Raw genomic sequence first — 23,108 nt, forward strand, 5'->3', positions numbered from 1 at the left:
TTTCCTGGAATACAGAACGACTGTTAATAATAAACGTACTAAGTATAGGTGTATGTGATTGTAAATGCATACGTGTACACAGAAGCATAATGATACAGACACACACCCAGAGTGAGAGTGCTGGGATGGCAGCAGGTAGAGTCTCATTTGGCACAGATGTAGATAAACAGAGTAAGACAGCGTAAAGGAAAGCAGCGGGACAAATCCAGCAGGATCCAGAGCTGTGAGACGTGGCTGTAATGTTCCACACAACACTGACAGATACACATTTTACTGAACCCGTACTAGGTCCAAAGTTGGAGCTAGACTTCAGGAGGCGCTGTTATTGGAAAATAATTTATTTTATGGTCACAGTCGGCTTCAATGATTGATTATTTTCCTATAACAGCATATGCCATCATTCCTTATTCTGTTCATATTTATCTAAATGGTAGCAATGTTACTCTAGGCCTGATAAAGTAAAAAACCGACAGTACCTATAGCAAAATGTTTCAGTGTTTCTGTTCATCCATGCCAGTAGCTGTTGTTGTCTAGTTCAGGTTGTTTTGACTGCCAGCAGGTTTATCCAGTGTAGCTGCAGGACTAAGGCTGTTGCTTTTTCCAGACAGTGATCAAGTGTTTCTACAGCGAAACGCCAGTTTCCATAAGTAGCTCGCACACATACATAAGCTTAACCTTATTGAAGTTCAAATTAGTGTCAAGTTGAATAGATATCAAATTAATATTTTGCACTTTTAACTTAATTTTTTTTACTTAAAGCTGTTAACAATTCACTATTTTGTTATATAAACTCATGCATAGAGAAGGGGTTATATATTTATTTCTTTGTTGGTATGAAATGTCCCCATAATAATAGGAAGACATGATCTTCATGACCTTGTTGAAGCACTGTACTTTATAACAGAAAAGAAATGCATGTTATATGTAAATTACTGAAGGAATATATATATATATATATATATATATATATATATATATATATATATATATATATATATATATATATATATATATATATATTACAGACCAAAAGTTTGGACACACCTTCTCATTCAAAGAGTTTTCTTTATTTTCATTACTATGAAAATTGTAGAGTCCCACTGAAGGCATCAAAACTATGAATTTACACATGTGGAATTATATACATAACAAAAAAGTGTGAAACAACTGAAAATATGTCATATTGTAGGTTCTTCAAAGATTACTGCTTTGAACACTCTTGGCATTCTCTTTCGATGCCTACTTTGAAGAACCTACAATATGACATTTTTCAGTTCACTTTTTTGTTATGTATATAATTCCACGTGTTAAATTATAGTTTTGATGCCTTCAGTGTGACTCTACAATTTTCATAGTCATGAAAATAAAGAAAACTCTTTGAATGAGCAGGTGTGTCCAAACTTTTGGTCTGTACTGTATATATAATATATATAAACTTTTGGTCTGTACTGTATATATATAATATTATAATACTCTAGCATATATAGATTATACTGTAGGTCTGATCATACCTCACAAAATTTGAATTATAAGAGTGTGTGTGTGCGTGCTGGGAGTTTCATGGAGAGTGATTTAGTGTCTGGCTGACTTGTGATGCTAAGCAGCCCTGGCTGAGGGACTGGTTAGCTCTAAGCTATAGTGACAATGACAGCTGCTAAGAGAGAGAAAGTGCAAGCGAGAGAGTTATACTGCCTCGTCTACCTCGACAGAGACACAAGAAAGCTTCATCATGACAACGAAGCTCTCCAACTCGTACACATCTGCACAGCTCTGCTTGGCCTGAGGGAAAAGAAGTTTCCCGAGTTCATGTGGACACAGTGGTTAATATTGAAAACTAACTATATTTTCTAACTTTTGTAAAGCTTAAAAAGCCCTGAGGCTGGAAAAACACGAAAGCTGTGCAGCTCTCTCTGGTAAGTTACATGTCTTCAGCTGTTAACAGTAATGTTTAGCTCAATTTGTGTCTAACTGAAATGTCTCACTTTTAATGTTTTCCACAACATGTCTGGAAAAGTGTCTCAAATTGAAGAGGCTTCATTCTACCACTAAAAAACCTTTGGAAATACATCTACACATTTTTAAGGGGAATTGTATCATCAATGTTTCTTCTAAGGCAAAATATAGCTCAGCAGCAATCTCATCGAGATGTTGCTCCAAGGATCCGGGCAACATTGCCCACTAAAACCAGCACATCTGATAATGTTAAATGGCAAAAAAGATACAAAGGCAGCCGTGAAGAAAACCTGTCCTCGGCAGATCGCCTCCGCAAACATGCCACTGTGCACTTTGGCTTCATCACCCTCAGTCTGTCTATGAGGGGGCTGGAAAAAGCTCCAGCTGATCTGTGGGAGCTTCATGAGCTGGGCAAGCTCAACTTGTCACTAAACTATTTATACTCTCTACCTTCCACCCTGGGAAATCTAAAGAACCTTGTGTTGCTCAACATATGGGGAAATGAATTGGAGAGTCTTCCACCTGAAATTGGGCTCCTCCAGAACTTAAAGGTACTGTTTGCATATTGCAACCATCTAACTGAGGTGCCTGAAGAGCTCGGTTATTGTACCAAACTTGAGGTTCTTAGCCTTGCCAATAACAAGCTGACAGGGCTCCCTGGCAGCCTGGTCTCAATGCACAAGCTGACCAAGCTAAACCTGAGCCACAACTGTATATCACATATTCCCACTTGCATCTATGCCATGAAGGGGCTCGTGTTCCTGCATATGGCCTACAATGTCCTCGAGAACATTGCCAACCAGATCCAAGAACTAGCCAGCCTCAGAATTCTGATCGTTGAAGGAAACAACATTCACACTCTACCCCAGACATTGTGCCATTTGACTGACCTTGAGCTTCTCAATGTGGATTTCAATGATCTCCAGAGCATCCCAGTAGAATTGTACTTGCTTAAAAACCTGAAAAGGTTGGCATGTCATCCACTCGATAAAGGGCTACATATAGTTAATAATCCACTATTGAAACCGCTACAGGAAGTGCTACAGGGAGGACTGAAAGCTTTGTATGGCTACCTCAAATGTGTCTGAGAATTGGCAACACAGTATTTTGCTGAATTATCACAGATTATTGTATTATCGCTGAAAACTTACCCTGAGCATTGAGTTCAGTGCTTGTTGAGCTTAGTGGACCATGGCCCAATGGCCAAAGACTGGCAAGCCTAATGCTAAAGGATAACCAAGCCTAATGTCCAAGAACCACACAGCCCAAAGTTCAAGGTCCATTCAGCATAAGGATCACCCTGTCCAATGGCTGAGTTTACATGTCTCCCAGAAACTGATGTTGAACTAGCCCAACAACCAAAAACCACTCAGCTCAATGTCTAGAGACCATCCAGAGCCACTAAGTCCACTGACCAAAGATCTACTTATCCCAACACACAGGGACTGCCCAGCTAAATTCCCAAAGTCCAGCAATATTTAAAAAGCAAAATGTGGTCAAGTTGTTACAACTTATAGTGACTATTTTGATAATAAATGAAAATAGGAATGACTCGTTTTATGTAGACCTTTAGCTGTCTTAATTAGGAAAGGCTCAACATTGTACATAAATCTATTTTGTGTCCTTTTCAAAGACAACCATAGGGAAGTTTGCCTTTTTGCTTATCCAAATCACTATTAACAGTCTGTAAAACCTGTGATTTAAAACTATGTTGCCTCATGGTAAATTAAGTTGGTTATTTTAATAGGAGAAGCCAAAAGAAAAAGAAGAATATTTTGAGAGGAATCACTCAAATGTCGCATAACCAAACTGTGTGCTCTTTTGTCGTCAACCTCAGGCATAAAAGTAGCATCTCTATTTCAGTCTTGTGTATTAGCCCTATTAAAGCCGTGAGCTTAACACCACCCAGCTTTTATCACAGGTCAGGACAGTTCGAGACCACTTAATCCTACTTTCCCCACACACTCAGACATATTGCTTTATTTATGGGTGGTTCTATTGACTGCTAACGCTGCTAATGCTGAACTTTAAAGAAATTTTCCATCAGCCTTTGTGTAGCAGCTCATGTGTAGCATAAGTGTGATCATTACAGAGAAGAATTTTAACACATTTCTTGTAATGAAGAACAGAAACCCACATGAATCTTTCAGTTGGTAATTTTCCTACCTTCAATACTTCTGTAATACAAAACTACAGCTATAACATTTTAATTAAACTTTCATTAAATTTACACCTTCTGAAAAAAAATATGTTAAATAAATATGTGCTGCTTGTCATCCAACAAGATCTTCATTATTAGGTGAGGTTCACATAAAGGTTTTATATTCTTCTCTCAGTATCGGAGACCGTTCCAGGTGAAAAAACTGATGCCGCAAATACAGTTGATGCTTGAATATTCATTCAATATTCAGCTGTCTCACTGTAGAGAAACATTTTTTTTATTGACTGAATGTATGAAAAGTCTATTCTTAGGGAAGCAACCATGGGGTCACCACTACAGATATTCACATATAAATATGCAAACACTTACAAGGACTCATGCAGTCATCCCAACACACACACACATACAGTAGATACATACTACATACACACACACACAGTTCACTGTAATCATTCAAGGCGAATGAAAACTATGGGGCTGGTTGAAGAAAGATAGTCTGGGGGCGTTGGGAAGTTTTAGTGGGATTAAAATTTGATTAAAGTTTCACTCCATCACCCAAGTCAGTGCTGTCACGCCTCTCTTTGAATCCGAAGGCTAATTAAATTATTTCAAGAGGAACAAAAGATAATACTCATCTCTATTTATATACAGCAAACAACAAAAATACTTACATCCTAGAGGTCATTTTTGTGACTTTGCACGATCAAACTTTAAAAATGGATTTTGTGGATTTGTTTCCTGGACTAATCTTTTAAGCAGTTTAAATGATTTTTTTCTCTTGTTAATCACAGAGGTGATCATTAATAAGAATAAGGAGTTTATGGCTGTATATATATATATATATATATATATATATATATATATATATATATATATATATATATATATGTAGGAATTTGTCTTCCTAGGACACTCACCCTGTCAGAATTCGGGTCTTCTATATATATTTAAATGATTCTTCAAGTCTCCTGCAACATTCTACATTTTAGTGCAACCTTTTTAATAATGGGAACAAGTATTATATGTTTTCAGAACATTGCAGGAAGGTTGTTTTGACAACATTATAGATTGATCCTCTTTATGGGGGTGTTCAGGTGGATCTGGAGCCTATCCTGAGATAGGAATTCAATCTGGATGGGATGCCATCTATTGTAAGGCATCATGAATGCACACATGTTTTAGGGAGGTGAAAGAAAATCTGAAAACATTAAAAAATTAACTTGGAGAGTTTTCAAGGTATAGGAGCAAACCAGTGACCTTGGATTTGAGAGGCAGCAACACTATCTGTTGCACCACCATGCCAACCTAGGAAAATATGTTTCTAAATGTTGTTGTGTTGCAATTAGAATTCATAATTTACACAGTTTCACAAACTAAATCACTAAATGTAAGTGCAGTGAAAAAGTGACATTTTTCTTTCTGTGTACATAATTAAATTTAGCACAATGAATCAGTGCCAATGACCTAATAAACAAACTTTTCCATAAACTTCTCTTCATAACAAAGTATGTCACCCTGCATGTGTAGGTTGAAAAATGATATAAACCAGTAACATTCTGTTTATGTGACTGTCTAATCCAAACCACATTATGAAATAAAAGTAATGCATTATTTCAGTTTCAATATTTAATATTCAGATTTATGGTTTACATGATAGTACAATTGGTCCATATGAGCATATTATAATTTTCAGTATGAATGTAATTATCAGCTTTAAAATCATATAGTGGAGTGTGAGGTAAATGTATTTCTCATTTTCTTTCCACTACTGTGGTTCGAGCACAATAATTCCCTCTATGGGAAAGATGCTGTTACTACACCACATCATGATGCGCCACTTACTTTTTGAAAAACACTCTTCACTGTAAGTACACTTAAAAAAAGCATACCTGAATGACCTTAGATGACCTCTAAACGCTGACACTTATAGAATTGAAATTCATTAAATGCATTATTCAGCTTGTCTGCACTTGAAAGTCACTGATACATTTGATGTCTTAGATATGTTTTATTGGATATTTATGCAGCTAAAAATGACCCCTTTTCTTTCACCCTGAAAAGCTATGACTAAAACCAGGAAAAGAAAAAAAAAATGAAAAGGTCTAGAGGACATCTGACTCTTCTGGGTGCATTGTCATGGAGATGCTGTTTGCTCCCATATGCCTTGGTCTGTCCTGCGTACTGCTCACTAGCGCTGTACTCCAAAGACGCATCCTTGCAAAGGTCAGGCCTGTTATTTGCAGTAATCAGCACTGCATGATAACAAATATCAAACATGGCCACCAATCAGCTAATCAAGTAATGATGCTTAGACCCTTCGACGAGGTCAGAGAGGGGGAAACGCGTCTTTGCACAGAGAAGGCTAATTAGCAGGAGACATCTTAAGCATGCAATCAAACTAATGTATAGTGTTTGTACTCCGAGTCTGGATTATTATTTTTTTTTTATGTGTGTGTGTTTGGACTGTGTGCAAAAGTGTGCATGTGTGTATGACTCTCTCCGAGTTGATGTTTTATTCCAAGGTCATTTCTCAGTGGTCAGGTCTTATCGTGCCAAAATATAAAACCACAGACACACAGAGTGCATTGCCCAAGACTTTTAGGGCACAAAACAACCAATTTATTTCAATCCAAACCACAAATTAATTCCTGTGTGACCAAAATATCTGTTTTTCCGAGTAGTCAGTGGGTGTTTTTGAATTATTATTATATATATTTTTTTTAAATACAGTTTCATGCTACATTGTTATAAGCGTGCAAATGAGTTTGGGATTTCGAGTGTGGTTTTAATCAGCCAACTTTCTGCCAAAAAACGAGTTCTAGTTCAGCGCTCATGTGCAGACCTATTTTCTGTTTTGCAAAAAGCAACTTGCCTCTTTGTCTGTTAAATGACAGTTTAGGAAAACACAATCATGTCTGTGACATATGGAGTTGGTAATTGTGTGCTAAGCCAATAATAGTTTTGTTCCCAATACACATTAGGAGCAACAGTCCTCATAAAGCATCTTGACTCCTTTTTCTAACCTTATCAGACCCAAGCAATCTTACATGGAAAAAGCCTTGGTGTAATTTATTTAGGTTTCAAGCTTGCTGCTTATGACTTTCAGTATTTAAGCAGGCTTGTTTCTATTGTGAATCAGAGCCGGGACGATATTCAATATAAAGCGCACTCTTGCTTGTGCAATATTGCTTTTATACAACAATCCTGCAATATCAAGTAAGTGACATTTCTGACACAATATGGCTGAATGTTCCGCTCATTTTGCTCCGCACGAGAAATTTATTCTGAACAAACTACTCTCACACTCACACTGACATTACCCGTCATCTAATTGGATGAAGGTGGATGCGCGTGAAAATTATTTAATAAGTGCAAAATAAAACAACCTAAAGAAAAACAATAGTATACATTTATGGATACCACACAAAGATTAGGTACATTAGGTTCAAAGTAAGAGGCAATAGACACACACACACACACACACACACACACACACACACACACACACACACACACACACACACACACACACACACACACACATTTAAATGTTGGCAAAAGAGAAAGATGTATATACATAAGTCCCAAATGAATATAATGTGATGTACAAGGCTTGTGGGTGATACAATCGTGTGTAGATTTGGCCTAATCCTTATATAATCCAGTAATTATTTAATTCAGTTTCTATATTTCAATAAGGCAAATGCTGTATTTCTAAAATGATTTTTTTCCACCATGCTCCCTGATGATGTTGTGTACGCTCTTCTTGTAACAGTTTTTTCAGTGTAACACTGAAATGTCTCAGTGTTGCACTTTTGGAACACTGGAACAACCAAATTAGTGCACTGGAACTAACTATTGTCTATACTGTACATCTGTAACACTACTGCTGAATTAAAAAAATCAGGCAAAAGCTTGTAAATATACACACCCTCAAAAAAAACTTTAGAATTTCCTTAACAGCTTTCTCAAATGATCTTACTTGGATCCCTGTCTGCTCGAGAAAGATTCATCACGTTAGTTTCCAAGTAGAAAGGGACATAAAAAACACAGCTTTGGCCAATCTCATGTTAATCTTGAGTATCTATAGAGTAGTTTTGCATCCTTCATATCTCTGAAGAGTCTTTTTTCAGATTGATAAGAAAGAACCAGCTTTATGTTTCTCTCAGAAAACACAGCTTTTACGAAGTCATTGTCTGAAAGATGTGGCATCGATTTATACAAAAACTTTTTAGTCTTAAACTGATTATAGCTAACAATCAGATCCAGATGTAGATATTTGATCCAGAATCGGATCCCAAGTCTGAAATTGAACATCAAGAACAAGAGCAGCAACAACAACAGCAGGATGTGTCTATATGGCAATTGCTGTCCAAGGTTCTCTTTCCCTCACATCCATAAACACACCTCTTTGAAGACGTTTTTCTAGGTCCTGTGTGAGGGGCATGCTCTCGCTTTTGTTTTGGTTGCTGTGTGCGAGCGCTTTTCCAGGAAATGTGCCCATACAAGGAATTCCACCCTTCATGGCATCATGAAATAAAAAAAATTTTCAAGCAATGAGAATCTAACACTTTAACAGTGTCTTCTTCTACTTCTTCTTTCAGCTTCTCTCATAAGGGGTCGCCACAGCGGATCATCCGTCTCCATACCCCCCCTGTCCTCCTCATCTGCCTCTTTCACCTGCATGTCTTCCCTCACCACATCCATAAACCTCCTCCTTGGCCTTCCTCTTTTCCTCCTTCCTGGTGGCTCCATCCTCAGCATTCTCCTACCGATATACCCCATGTCCCTCCTCTGAACATGTCCAAACCATCTCAATCTCACCTCCCCCACCTTTTCTCCAAAACATCCTACATGCGCTGTCCCTTTAATAAACTCATTTCTAATCCTGTCCATCCTCATTACTTTCAACAAAAACTCTTTACAGTGTAAAACTAATACAAACAGAACTTTAGTATGCACCGTTAGTATGAACCTTTAGTATGCACATTCAACACTGTAAAATTGTACTAATATGCACACTTCAGTGTTTAAATGCTTGTCATTATGGGCTTTAAAATGCACCTTAAGTATGTACTTTTAGCATGCACCTTTGGTACAGTATATACTATTAGTATGTTGTTTTAGTATGAATCTTTAGTATGCACCTTCCACATTTAAAACAATTACTTCTAATTGTACACCCACCGAAGCACTACAATGCACAATGTAACATGTTTTGTATTATGTGTATTATACAGGGTGAGCCATGAAAAAATACCCATACCCTTCGTGACCCACCCTGTACAATACACATAATTCATAATACATACATGAACATCTAACGGTTCCTTTCAAGGTTTTTTCCTCAGATCATCTCAGGAAGTTCTTCCGTGCCACCACTGGCTTGTTTATTAGGGATAAACTTACAGGCACTAAACTTATACATTTAAATTGTATAACATTAACCTCTGTAAAGCTGCTTTACATTAATGACAGGCTAAAACAATAAGTAATCATGTTATGCAATAAGGAGATGGCATGTTGTTGCAGCAGGTACACAGCTCCAGGATTCCTGGTTTGAAGATGAGCTTGAAGAAGGTTAATGTCTGTGTGGAACTCCTGTGTGTGAATGTCCTGGTATTCGAAGAGTTCACTGGTTTCTTTCCACCAGCCAAAAACAGGTGGATAGATGAACAGGTGGATAGATGGACAGGTGGATAGATGGACAGGTGGATTGATTATAAGAAGTTGCCTTTAGAAGTTGGCATCTTATCTTTTGTGTTACCTTCTCACACCCATTGTTCCTGCTTCAGTATCTTCGGAATTGCAAAAGCAGACATGCAAGCGTTCATGATAATTCAGCGTGTATGCAAATCAATTTCTGGCGCTATCTTGCGACTTTCTGAGCATAGATTAGCTCATTGTTCTTTGGGAACTGAGAGTGCGCGCGCGTGCGCGCTTAATTGAAGACGGTAAGGTTGAATTTATTCACACTGTAGGAGCACAGGGAACATCGCAATGCCGTGAACGGGTCCGGCGGTGTGTCTCAACTCCCGGTTCCAGAGCGGGAAGAAGAGACAGGGCGTGCAGGGGCACGCGCGCGCGCGCTCTCGCTCGCTCGCTTACTCACTCACTCGCGCGCGCGCTACACTCTTTCACCGCGGACCGCACGAGCGCTTCAATCTCTCGCGCTCTTTCTCTCTCTCCTCGCGCACTAACGGTCGGAGCGGGAAAGCTCCAACAACACCCTCTACCGGAGAGAATGAAACAGCTAGAGAGAGAGAGAAACAGATAGAGAGAGAGAGAGAGAGAGAGAGAGAAAGAGAGAGAGAGAGAGAGCTCTTGGCGCTCCTCCTGGAAGAGAAGAGACTTGAGAGAAGTCAGAGCGAGTCCAGGAGACGGAGACTTGACAGAAAAATAAATTAGGGAAAACGGTTCGAGGACTTGACTTCAAGCTCTGAAAGAAAAGAAAAAAGAGAAAGAAAAGAAAGCGGACGCGTGTCCACAGTTTGGCGTTGGCCGTGGGGCTCCGACATTCGCCGAAAAGCCTGGGGACATGGATAAAGTTTTAACTTGGCTGGTGACCGCGGTCGGGCTCCTGGTGTCGGCGCGGGGGCAGGTGTACAGAGGTAAGGCGGAGAAGGCTCTAGAGGCTTCGCGCTCGCGTTATAAACCCGTTATATCTACCAAACTTGAAGCGCTGAAAATGTTTAGCGGTTTCAATGAATAAAAACGGGATATCATTTCATTAGTCCGGGTAGAAACACCATCACAGAAACATGAACAATATGGATATGAACAATATGGATTCTTCACCCAGGCTGAAGGCAGGAGGTTACTTTAATTTCTAGCTTGAAGTTTCGAAGCTCTCAAACCGCGACTCTGCTCGTCGATGTGGTGGTTCACTAATGACAAGTTCTGCGACCTGATTTAGAAACGCTGTGGTAAAATTAAAGAAGGAAACACAAAAACATTTCATTTAAAAAACTTGTATGGTTTTATGGACCTCTGTAGTAAACTCACTTCGCTGTTTGTGCACCAGAAACATTCATGGGAACATCTATAGGAACCCTAGGATTGAATGAGCATCACCCAAGGTGTTCATTGCACACACACACACACACACACACACACACACACACACACACACACACACACACACACACACACACCAGTTTTGCAATGCATATCTCATTAAACATATTACTGCTGATTTGTTTTGATCGAATAATCGATCCGAAGCATCGACTACTTAATGGTCGGAAGAAGCCCTCAGGCAGCACTGAGTTAGATTTTTTGATGAGCTTTCTCTTTCAAAACATGTTTTCCCCCCATCCCTCCCTCCTTCATTCCTTCATTCCCTCCTTTCCTCAGCGTTTCACAGCTCGGTGTGATAGTCTGGCAGTTGTGTCACCCTCAGCAGGGTTGAGATTAACAAGTGGCACTTGACCTTAGCACTTCATCACTGCCATGCTCATTATGGTTATCAAGCATATCATTTGAATTATTTTGCCAACACGTTGAACTGAATAGACATGTGTGAAAATGCATGATCTGCTTTTCCAGGCTGGAGAATCTGAAAGTGAAGTGAAGTGTGGGTGCGAAAGAATAAACGAAAGGTTCAAGATGGGATGCAAGATGGATTTATAGGCTTCCCATCTGTGATTCTCTGATTCCTTACATGTCGGGGAAAAATCAATTAATGATGTTTGGACTTGCATTCAGCCCGAAGTGACACAAAGTGGCTCATTTATCTCATTTTGTCAATACATTATTGTTTTATATAGGTTTAATGGGCAGCAGTTTGGTGTTGAATTCACTCAGTCTCACATTTACTGTGTTTCTTGTATGCCCAGCTAAGGATTACCCCTTTAATGAGGTTAAATGTGCACATTAAACTGGAAATACAATTAAACACACACTGCACAGAGATGAATTTACAGCCAGCTTCAGTTGATTTGTGTTAATGTTTCCACCATAAGGGAATTTCTTATGCCGTGTGCATGGTTAATATTCGCCAGCTGGAAACGATTTTATTTTTTTTCCCAATGCCATATTTAGTGAGTATTACTCACACTGCCACCTGTTCTGATGGTATTGATGGCACATAAGCTACTTTTCTTCTCATTCCTTTTGGAGGTAGTGTGTATGCCAACTGTAGATTTCATCTTATTCTTACGGTGATAAATGCACCACTTTTATCAGTAGACCAGTCATGCTCGTATCAGCTGGAAAGGCACAATATGCGAAAAAGTAACGTGTGGATGTAAGTGAAATATGTGAGGAAAGTGTGTGCATTTCCAATTTTTTTTTTATATTTTGAGCTTTCATTTACAGTTCCAAAGTATCAGTTCTATCATTGGCCTGAAGGGGGCAGCATGTATCACTTATATTGCTGTGTTGGAGAAAATGCTGAAATGGTTTAGATCAGAGATTTTCATTTATTTATTTAAAATCTGATTGCAATACATTTTTAAGAGTAGGAAATAAGAAAAAAATATTTTGTATGGATAATTCAGTGTCTGATTATACCAAAGATCAACAGTTTATAGTTTACTTGTTGAATGTACTGGGGTGGTGTAAAAAACAAACAAAAATTTTTTAATATAAGCAAAATATGTACAAAGTGGTAGAATACTGATTTTAATATTGATATTAGAATTGTCATTGGTTTAAACATAAAAATATATCAAACACCAGGTTTGCTGTACAATACAATACAATCACTTAATTCAGACAGATATTATAATATATATAAACACATTTTTTTAATAATGTTTTAGATATCATCTTTACTGCACTTTTTTTTTTTTTTTAGTCAGCATCTATTATAGGTACCTGAGCAGACACTGCATGAGAATTTTAGAGCACAATTTTTATAATCAATGCAAGTATAAAAATCTTGGAATATATTATTGTGGAAATGAGACTTTCACTGTTTGCAGCAGCGAAGGTGCTTCAATATTCCACAGTTACATAGTTATGATCGATAGACGATATTATATTACCAGATTATTACGGTTTTATATTATCTTGCTGTTATATAGTATGTAGTACACTGCCATTTATAATCTGTTAGCAATTTGTAATTTGTGCACTGTCACAATTAATTTGTTAAAAAAAAAAAAAATTGAGAATATGAAATAATGAGGACAGGTTAAGAACTGTTACCATCTTCATCATGAGTGTTACATGTGCTCACTTTGACCTTTTTAAAGAAGTGTTTGATGAAACCTGAGCAAACAATATCCACATAAAACCACTACGATTTGTATTAAAAAAAACCTGTATCACTTATATCAACACATTTATGATGCATTGCTTGTGACATGAGTATGCAATGTGTTCTATTCACTGGGCAACAAGGTCCAACAACAGATGTAGTATGATCATCGGATCCTATCTTGTGCTGCATGGCTTTTTGGTGCACTGTTGTCACTTAGTCAGATATCAAACACACAATCATCCCACTTTCTAATACATAAAATAACATTTGTAAATAGATTGGTCTTCCTGCATTATTGAGCATGAATATGACAGCATCATTGGTCAGCCACTATGATAATGCTACCAATTTCAGGTGAGTAAATTAGGTTTTCAGGCAACAAACCTTTACCCACAAAGTGTGCTATTATGACCTTATGATCTGTCCACTGTGATGTATATGATTTGTAAATAAATGGAGATTGCCTCTAGTTTTTTTCATGGCTGAAGCTGATTTGGTGCTTATAATCACATCAGTCCTGATTTCAGTGTCCCGAAACTGATGCAAAACAGTTAAAATGTTAGATTTTTTTGTTTCGACTTTGATGAATAAGGGCCATCGTGTCTCTGTGTGTGTGTGTGTGTGTGTGTGTGTGTGTGTGTGTGTGTGTGTGTGTGTGTGTGTGTGTGTGTGTGTGTGTAAATGTGTGCATGAGAGAAATATCTTGTACTCAGTGTAAACTGGTGAACCAAAACATTTATGAGAAGTGATTTTTAAGAGGTTTCTGTCTTTTCTATCTGCACTGATTAGCAGACTCAGGGCATCATCCAAGTGCAGACTGTAGACGTAAAACGACGTTTAATAATATATCATACAACTGTGACACTTACACACACACACACACACACACACACACACACACACACACACACACACACACACACACACACACACACACACAGACACGCACTAACAAAACACAGTCAAACGCTGCAAATATAACTAAGGTATACATTAGAAAGGTACTCTTGTAGAGAAAAAGCCAAGCTGTCTAGGTTGTTGTTGAGGGTGTTAACTTGCCAGAGCATCCCTTGGACACTTGTTAAAACTTGACAGTTCTCTGTGTATGGACTGCTCTGAGTGTGTGGGTGTATTTGTATATACAGTATATATATGTGTGTGTGTGTGTGTGTGTGTGTGTGTGCCTGCAGATATAATTTTCTGATGACCAGGTCAGCCAGGTTTGTTTTCTATCTGAAGAAAACAACAGCAGGTAGAGCTCATTGCCTTCATTCCCTCATAACTCTCCAGCATAGGTAGTTTAGGTCCAAACCAGCTCCTGCTTACTCATGTATTCACTCGCAAGCAAAGGCTTCTTCCGCTGAAATTGTGGTGATGGATGTCTGTGGTTCTCATATGAGTTTCTAACAGGAATTCTGTCATGGACTTTTCTGTATAAAGCCTTTTTATACTACTACTAATACTTCATTTAAAATCGATTTGGCATATGACAGAAAGTCACAGTTCGGGGTGTTCTACCAAGGAGTCCACTAACGAGGAGTCTGCCAGCAATGCCAAAATGGTATAATGTGGAAATTCTGTTAATTGTACATCTGGTGATGTCCTATTCTGTACAATCCATAGTTATAATATGTAGAAAGCACGATGATCATGTGATCCTGGCCTTTCACGGCGTATCTGCAGGAACTTGTGGGATGTTGACACCAGCTCCATGCCTCTGCGATTTACGGCGTTTTATATAACTTTGCAGCTCTGGATAAGAACACATTGAATATACCATTAAATGTGAATGTAGAATGCGGAGAGGGTGAAACTCTTGACATAGACATGGCAAGCAAGCGAGCAAAGAAAATTTCAGTTTGTTGCAAGGTTTTCAGAACACTTTTTGTTTACTGATCATGCTTTTAATAATGCAAACGTTCTGTATAGACATTAGGAATAGACAAACATGCCTAGTGCAAGCCTTTATTGAGAAATTGCCTGCATCATTCTGCATGTGGGAATGATGATAATCCAAATCTGGGGAATGGTTCCTACTGTATAGATGTAAGTGGTCTGGCAAGCTATTCCCAGTGCAGCATGAAGTTAGTAAATGTTGAAGGAAAGCCAAGCTGTAATTTTCAGGAAGAAATGTAGCAGCAGTTTAACACGTGACGATGCAAGGAAGAGTATAATGGCAATAACATACGTTTAGGGCACACACCTTCCCAGCTATTGTCAGAATTAGCAAAATTGAACAGCCGGAATGGATACCAGGTTAGCACCCCCAATTAAAAACCCTTTTTGAAAGCTGTTCAAAGAAGCTACCCAAGACTCAGGAGCACATCGACGCTGCTTGAAAATGGAAACTTTTATTTGAATGTGGCCAAGCCAGCACAGAGTGGAACGGCGTAGTCGCTACATACATATATACTGTATAGTTTATACAGTATAGTACTGTAAATTGCACTGTTTTGCTAAATTATGCTATATTATTAACAATTACAGCATAAATTTGATTTTATAATACCCCACAATGGACTACCTGTATAATTAATTTGTTTATTGATTCATTCATTATAATTAATTTGGGACTAATTTGATATATTGAGATTAATAAAACATACAGTGAGATGCAGGAGTTTTTTTGAAATATCTGAGAGTCATAGTTACAGTCTGTAGCAAAGGTCAAAACACAAGCAAACAACTTCAAACAAGAATAATCCATAATTTATATGAGTCCAAGGGCAATGAATGAAAGAGCAACATCAAGAAATGTAGTGAAAAAAGAACCTATGAAAAAAAAAAAAAAAGCTTGGATTGGTAACACACAGGGACACAAATAATAATAATAATAATAATAATAATAATAATAATAATAATAACAATAATAATAATAATAAATAATAATAAATAATAAAGTAACTAATATGGGCTAACACAGAACAGGTGTTACAGGTGTACAAGTGTACAGAACAGGTGTAAATCAGATAACAAACCTATAATAGGACTCTATCAGAGGCAGGAGTGGAACATAAACACAGGGTGTCATTCTGTATTATTACTCTACAACAGCTGTTCATCCTATCTCTTATGTTCAGTATGTTTCTAAAACTGGATCTAGATGTGGGTTATATATTATAACGTTCTTGTGCAGTATATCAGAAAACTATAGTTCAACACTGCTGTATTTCTTATCAAAACAGTCAGGTACTAGATTGCGCCCCCTAACAGTGGTTTCTGCACCTAAAGTCCCAAAAGTGACATGAAGCAGGTCCTGCATCCCCTCCTGCAGCGTGTTCAGATGCTGTGTTTTTTTCTGCACTCATTGCATTCACACTGCCTCAGTTTGTGCTGAGGGTATGAATAGTGTGCCATCTTGCCACGCCAGAGCTCAAAGTCAGCACCGCTCCGCTTAGTTGAAGCGAATTGTGCTTTCTAGCAGGAAAAGACAAGCAGCGCTTCATTTAGGGCTGCCCAATAATTCAAATACTAGTGTTTTTTTCCCCCACCCAGCTCCCCACTTTACCCCACTCAGATGTGTTTTGTCTTAAGTGGCTCGATAGTAACGGCGAAGACAGCAAAGAGAGATGATAAACCGGCACTCGTTTGGTGAGCCAGTGGAGAATAAAATAAAATACCTAAAGACGACTTCAACAAACGATACAACAACCAAATAATACGAATAATAAAATTGCTCTCAATGATTGATGATGGTACAGAGCAGAAAAGCAGTTAATATAGAGCACTTTGTCTCACATTGTTGTCAGACATTATGCAGTGCACTGACAGATGCGAGGATGGCCTTCTGCTGTCTGCTTTTACACTTTTTCATTTATTTACTATGTGAAGCTTTGCATTTGTGAGCGTAATGCGTGTCCTCCACCCCCCCACCCCCCAAACCCCTCTCCCCATTCACCACCACCAAAAAACTATTACAGCATATTCCTTGAGATATTAACATCTTTTCCCCCTGAAAACGCAACCATGCATTGTTAAACATTCCTGTTTTTCCTGACAATAATAATAATAATAATAATTTTCCTTATTATAATAATATAAGCCTTTACCTTGGTTAGAAAAGAAAAAAAAACGGTATTTTTTTCTGTATAAAATACAAACTCAATTTTTAACATTGCCTTTCAGGTTTAAAAACTAACAAGTGATAGTGTTCAGTTACATGCAGTTTTCACAGTAAACCTATTATAATGCCTGGGGCTAGAAGAGGAAAGAGCAGCAATTTTCCGAAGATCCAGGAGTCTCAAATCTACCTCTTCGGATGTATTGAGGAGGTCACACAGACTATTAAACTGCCCACTGAGTTTCATTTATTGGCCAATGGCAGCCATTTTTTTTTTGAGATACATAAATGTTCTCATATGCCCTTGTGTCACATTGCACACAGACACTGCATGTCAATATTCAGGTCGATTGGCCTAAAAGTTTTATTTTAGTTAAAGTTTATTTTAGTAAAAGTGGCCCCGCCTTTTTCTAACCTTTTGGCGACCCTTTTCAATGATGTGTCGAAAGTTCCAGCAAAGTTACTTTTTTTTTTTTATTTGACCAAAGATTGAGCTCATACACACACTTGGTTAAGATATCTCATTCCGTTTACGAGTTATAGCCATATTAGTAAAAGTGGCCCTGTTTATTGAGAAATTTTTGGCAACCCTTTGCAACAATGAGTCGAAAGTTCAACTTTTTGTTTCCGATCGGGCATAAAACCTCGGAGTAGTTCCCTAAAGATTCTGGACATAACTCAATTTTGCTTGAAAAAACTGACTTCGTAGAGCCAATCCATCACTAGGCATTTTCTTTGTTTTGACCCAAGGATTGCAGGGATATATGACGTACGGTGTATGAGCTATGGCCAAAAATGTGTGAAATTATGTTTTTTTTTTTACTGTAATAATGAATGAATAATATTATATATTATATATTATTATATTATTATATAATAATAATGAACGAATTTGAAATTGCTGCATCTGTCTGTTTGTGTGAGACTAAAACCACAATTAGGTCATTTTGCTTTTTAAAATTGTTTATACGGTGACTATGTACATGTACACACATATGCGTGTGTCTAGTTCTAAGAACACTGTATATCTCACTTTGTAATGGCAGCAGTAGCGACACCGCATCAGACTCGGATCCGAATTTAATTATCATGCCAATCAAGCTCAAATCAGTCTCGATGTGCTGAACTCACAGCTCGTGCAGAGGTCACGCCACATTAAATTATACACACAGGGCCTAATGTGTGCCGTTGAACGCTCAACACACACACAGTTTAACTGTTTATAGTGAGACAGAGAGAGAGAAAGAGAAAGAGCACGATGGATGATGTTTGCCGGCTAATGTAGGCACGTGGTAACCGGTCTTGAGATGTGACTGTGTGAAAGGATGCTGGACAAACAGATACACTTTAATTATCCTCAGCCCCTTGTTCAAATGAAGAGGGCAAACACTAATGAATCTCATACACACAGACACCAAGCCTGTTTAATGAAGAGAGAGAGAGAAAACGAGGGAGAGAGTGGGAGCAAAAAAAACAGACTTTAGTGGTAAATAAGATGAAGTAAATAAGCCTAGAATCAGAGTATGGAAAAAAAAGATGTAGGCACCACAAGTGAAAAAGAGAGAAAACAGGATTAGAAAGAAACTGAGGGAGGGAGGGAGGGAGGGAGGGAGGGAGGTTAAAAAAAAAAGATTTATGAGCAGTGCTTGAGTAATTTATACTGTGTGCTCATCCCCGTATCTGGAAAAAACTAAAAATGAAGTAAAGTAAATTTGGTGAATGAGGAAAAAAATAAGAACATATGCACCACATGGCATGTTTATAGAAGTTCAGAAATGGCTGCAGCCTAGTAGGGGTTCAAGCACTCAGCATGAAATAATGCTAATTAAAGCTCGAGGGTCTCTTTTTTTTGTCTAACGATGAGTGCAGGAGACGGGACGGGAGTCTGTGCAATCAGGGAATAATATGTCATGTTTTTTTCTAGCGGAAACAAGAGTAGATGTTTTCAAGGGTAACCTCTGACCCCATGCCTCACTCTTAGAGTGCACGTTGGATTGAACCATAACGCTAAACTGGCAGAGCCTCAACGAGTAATTCATTCACTGGCTACAAGTTAGCATGCACTTCTTCCTTTTGAGAGAAAGGTGCGAATGAGCTGGAACACAAATCCCAATTCATCTCGCTTTATTATTCGATTTGATTTTGTTTTCGTTCGCCTCAGGCATTATGGCTTGTTTTTTCATCTACGTTCATTAATGAGAATGGTTGTGGTGTGGGCTGCTGGGTAATTGAAACAGCGGATGCTTAAGCGTGCCGGTGGAAATGGCGAGGAGTTTTCGTGGCATTTTGTGAATGCCGAACGAATGAGAGGAACTCGCTGGAGAAGTTTGGCGCATGAAGGAGTGCTCGCATTTGATGGGTGACCTCCACTGTGCGAGTGTGCGTTCAGATCTCGCCAGCTTGGAGGGATCGCTTCTCTCTGCCAAAAAACTGTCTCTACATTCCCTCTTATCTCACTCCACCCTCTCTACAGTATATACCTCCCATAACTACTTCTCTCTGTCTCTTCCTTTCTCCTTCACTGTCCATATTTCTTCATCGTTTTCCCTCTATGTCATTCTCACTATTTCTATTCAGTAGATTTTTTTTGCGATGTACCTATTTTGTTACAGCTTTGCCAAACAATCTTCGGAATGACGGGTTTTATATTCAGAGTTACAAAATAATAAAAGTACGATTTTTTTTTTGTCAGAAATGTTTCTATAAAAGTCTGTTTAAAGGCAATAGTACCTGAGTTGAAAGAGAAGACAGGCTGGGTCATGAAACATGATTTTTTACAATATGTTTAGCAATAAATAGTAATTTACCTTATACAGTACTTAACAAAACAACACAATTAAAAGGCCTTTTTTCAACAAAAGATTACATAATAATGTATTCTCAGTACAGAAATGCTCAGAAATTATACACTACCCTTTTTTTCTTATAAATTGCTGAGGAAGTAAGACAGACAGACAGACAGACAGACAGACAGACAGACAGACAGACAGACAGTTAGATAGATAGATAGATAGATAGATAGATAGATAGATAGATAGATAGATAGATAGATAGATAGATAGATAGATAGATAGATAGATAGATAGATAGATAGATAGATAGATACACTTTATTGCCATCGCATAGTACAGGTACACAGCAACGAAATGAAGTTCAGCATCTACATGTGCAAACTAAGAAGTACAGATAAAAATAGAACTATATGTACAGCATGTAATGTATTAATGCTTTAATTGCCGGATGTGTTGCATCACGGCGGATTTTTCGGCTTGATTTGAGACTTGGCCCATCAGTAAAACAAATGTTTAGTGATTCAAAATAATTTGTTCGGTGGCGTTATCTATTTATTTTTACATCTAAAAGTAAAGAAAGGACGTCACGAATAAATGTGTTGCGTTAAAGGTTTTAATTTCGCCTCTTTTATATTTATTTCTTCATATTTTCCTCATAAAAACAGTCAAACAGAAATGCGCTACATCACGCATTCATAAAATTAGTGCCTTTAAAATGAATTAACATGTTAATTTTGACAGCCCTAATAAATCTAGAATATATATATATATATATATATATATATATATATATATATATATATATATATATATATATATATATATATATATATATTGTATGTACAACTGTACAAAAGTTGTACACAGCGTATATCCTGTGTCCTAACAGTGTAACTGTTCGGTAGGGAAAATCGTATAGACAATAAATTGTTCTTTAAAACTCTTAGATAATGATAAGCATGAGGTGTAACTGTTACTCTTTATCCTGGGGGAATCACATTGCTATTGTGTAACAGCATGCCTTGATGTGTCTCAAGTGAGAATTGCAGCGTTCTTCTAGTATTTCATTATGAACCGTGCGGCCCTAAAGCACATGTACAGCACTCATCACACTAATCTACATGATGCGCAACACACTGATGATTTAATGAGAATCGTACTGCTCTTTGATGCCCTGACAACTGAAAAACAGTGCATAATAGCATAGCAGAATAACTGAATAACATCCAGTCAGCTACTTCGCATGGATATACTACGCTGTAACTTATGTTGATATACATAATCGCAAACACAATCATAGTGCCCTAGTGTGAGTCTTTATATATGTTCTCTATACAATAGAGTTTACTCTATATTTCCTACATTCTTGTCTCTGTCTTATCAATACTTTTTCACTTTGTATCTTTTTTTGACAATCTCACTGTGTCTTCTTTTCCTCTGTCTCTTTCTGTTTGCTCTCTTTCTCTCCCAGCCCTAGTCAGCATTGTGTTCACTGGTGACAGGTGAAGACAGGCCCCTCGTGCCCTTTCGCTCCCTCCCTTCCTCCCTTGCTCACTTTATGAACATAACCGCAGGCCAAATCTTCCATTAGTGTCAGAGAGCATCTGCGTTAGCCACATTAGCACTCATCTCCTGGTGATTAATGCATTAAAGCACATGTGAGTAGGTCACATTAGCGTTGGCCTTTTCTCCCCGCCATCGGCCCCATGTGTGTGTTTGTGGGCGTATCGATGAGACTCGATGTCAATAGTGAGCGAGCTGGAATGAGGTCATCAGTCGAGTGATTTAGATGAAGTCACACTACAGCAACAGCCGCATGATCGATACTGATAGCTGCTTTACCCGTACGATAACTACAAAATGAGTCTCTGTAGAGTCCTGACACACGCATTTCTGTCGATTTTATTAGCCGTGATCAATAATTTCCAGTGTGGATAAATTTGTTGAAGGTTAGGATTTGTTTAAATGTTCCACACTGTATACTCGCTGCCAATTTGTGGACTGAAAAAGAGGCTGCATCAATGCTTTTGTGTTTGTGCTTCATTGAGAAATGTATTTTCATTTATGCTGATAAAGGACTGCCATAATACACCGATCAGGCATAACATTATGACCATCTGCCTAATTGTGTTGGTCCCTCATTTGCTGCCAAAAATGTCCTGACCTGTCGAGCATTAACAACATTAACTTCTTCAGCAGTCTGTTGGATCGGACCACATGGGCCAGTCTTTGCTCCTCACGTGAATCAGTTAGGCATGACCCTGTCGCTGGTTCACCACTGTTCCTTCCTTGGACCACTTTTGATAGATACTGACCACTGCAGTCGTCTAGCCGTCACAATTTGTGCTTGTCGAACTCGGCTGAATCTTTACGCTTGCCTATTTTTCCTGCTTCTAACACATCAACTTTAAGGACAAAATGTTTACTTGCTGCCTAAAATCTCCCACCAACTAACAGGTGCCATGATGAAGAGATAATAAGTGTTATTCACATGTCATAATGTTATAATGTCATAATGTTATGCCTGGTTGGTGTATATTTCACTATAATGCACTTTTAATGAGAAGAAGATTCTTTATATCATGCTGCCACATAGCAATAGTTTGCTTGGTAGGTTTTTTTTTCCAAAAGTGAATCTTGTTAGGGATCTTTCACCTCTACTAACAATGCTATGAATAATAATTATTCCTGATCAAGTACATTGTGCATACATTATATGGGCAAAAGTATTGAGACACCTGATTTTTCTGCCCATATGTGGTTCATTTTCCAACCTGTTACCACAATGTTGGAGGCGCACAGTCATAAAGGATGTTTTAGGATGTGGTAGCATTAAAACTTCCCTTCACTTAGACTAGAAGACTCAAATGTGTTCCAGCATGACAATGCCCCTGTGCAACTCCATGAAAATTTGCTTAACATGGGTTGGAGTTG

At 38.1% G+C, this 23,108-nt stretch overlaps 2 protein-coding genes across 3 annotated transcripts in view; both read left to right on the top strand.

Moving 5' to 3' along the window:
* The first annotated feature begins 1,723 nt into the window (after positions 1-1,723).
* Positions 1,724-3,443, top strand: LOC310717055 (uncharacterized protein). The gene is made up of 2 exons (XM_083524714.1): positions 1,724-1,913; positions 2,015-3,443. Exon 2 carries the CDS (start codon positions 2,100-2,102, stop codon positions 3,039-3,041), a length of 942 nt encoding a protein of 313 aa, XP_083380840.1. The 5' UTR covers positions 1,724-1,913; positions 2,015-2,099; the 3' UTR covers positions 3,042-3,443.
* A 6,607-nt stretch (positions 3,444-10,050) lies between these two features.
* LOC310717156 (receptor-type tyrosine-protein phosphatase mu-like) overlaps positions 10,051-23,108 on the top strand; it is a 228,007-nt gene continuing 214,949 nt past the window's right edge. The window contains exon 1 of one of the 2 annotated variants that reach the window (XM_083524861.1): positions 10,051-10,725. In XM_083524861.1, coding sequence (XP_083380987.1) covers positions 10,653-10,725 — 73 coding nt within the window. In that variant the 5' untranslated portion in view covers positions 10,051-10,652. The remainder of the gene's footprint in view (positions 10,726-23,108) is intronic. The other variant, XM_083524862.1, reaches the window with a different exon arrangement.

This window comes from Silurus aristotelis (assembly GCF_946808225.1).
Source record: "Silurus aristotelis genome assembly, chromosome: 22".
Classification (NCBI taxonomy): domain Eukaryota; kingdom Metazoa; phylum Chordata; class Actinopteri; order Siluriformes; family Siluridae; genus Silurus; species Silurus aristotelis.

Excerpts from the sequence above, each read along its gene's own strand:
- LOC310717055 (XM_083524714.1), top strand. The coding sequence starts at position 2,100 with ATGTTTCTTCTAAGGCAAAATATAGCTCAGCAGCAATCTCATCGAGAT.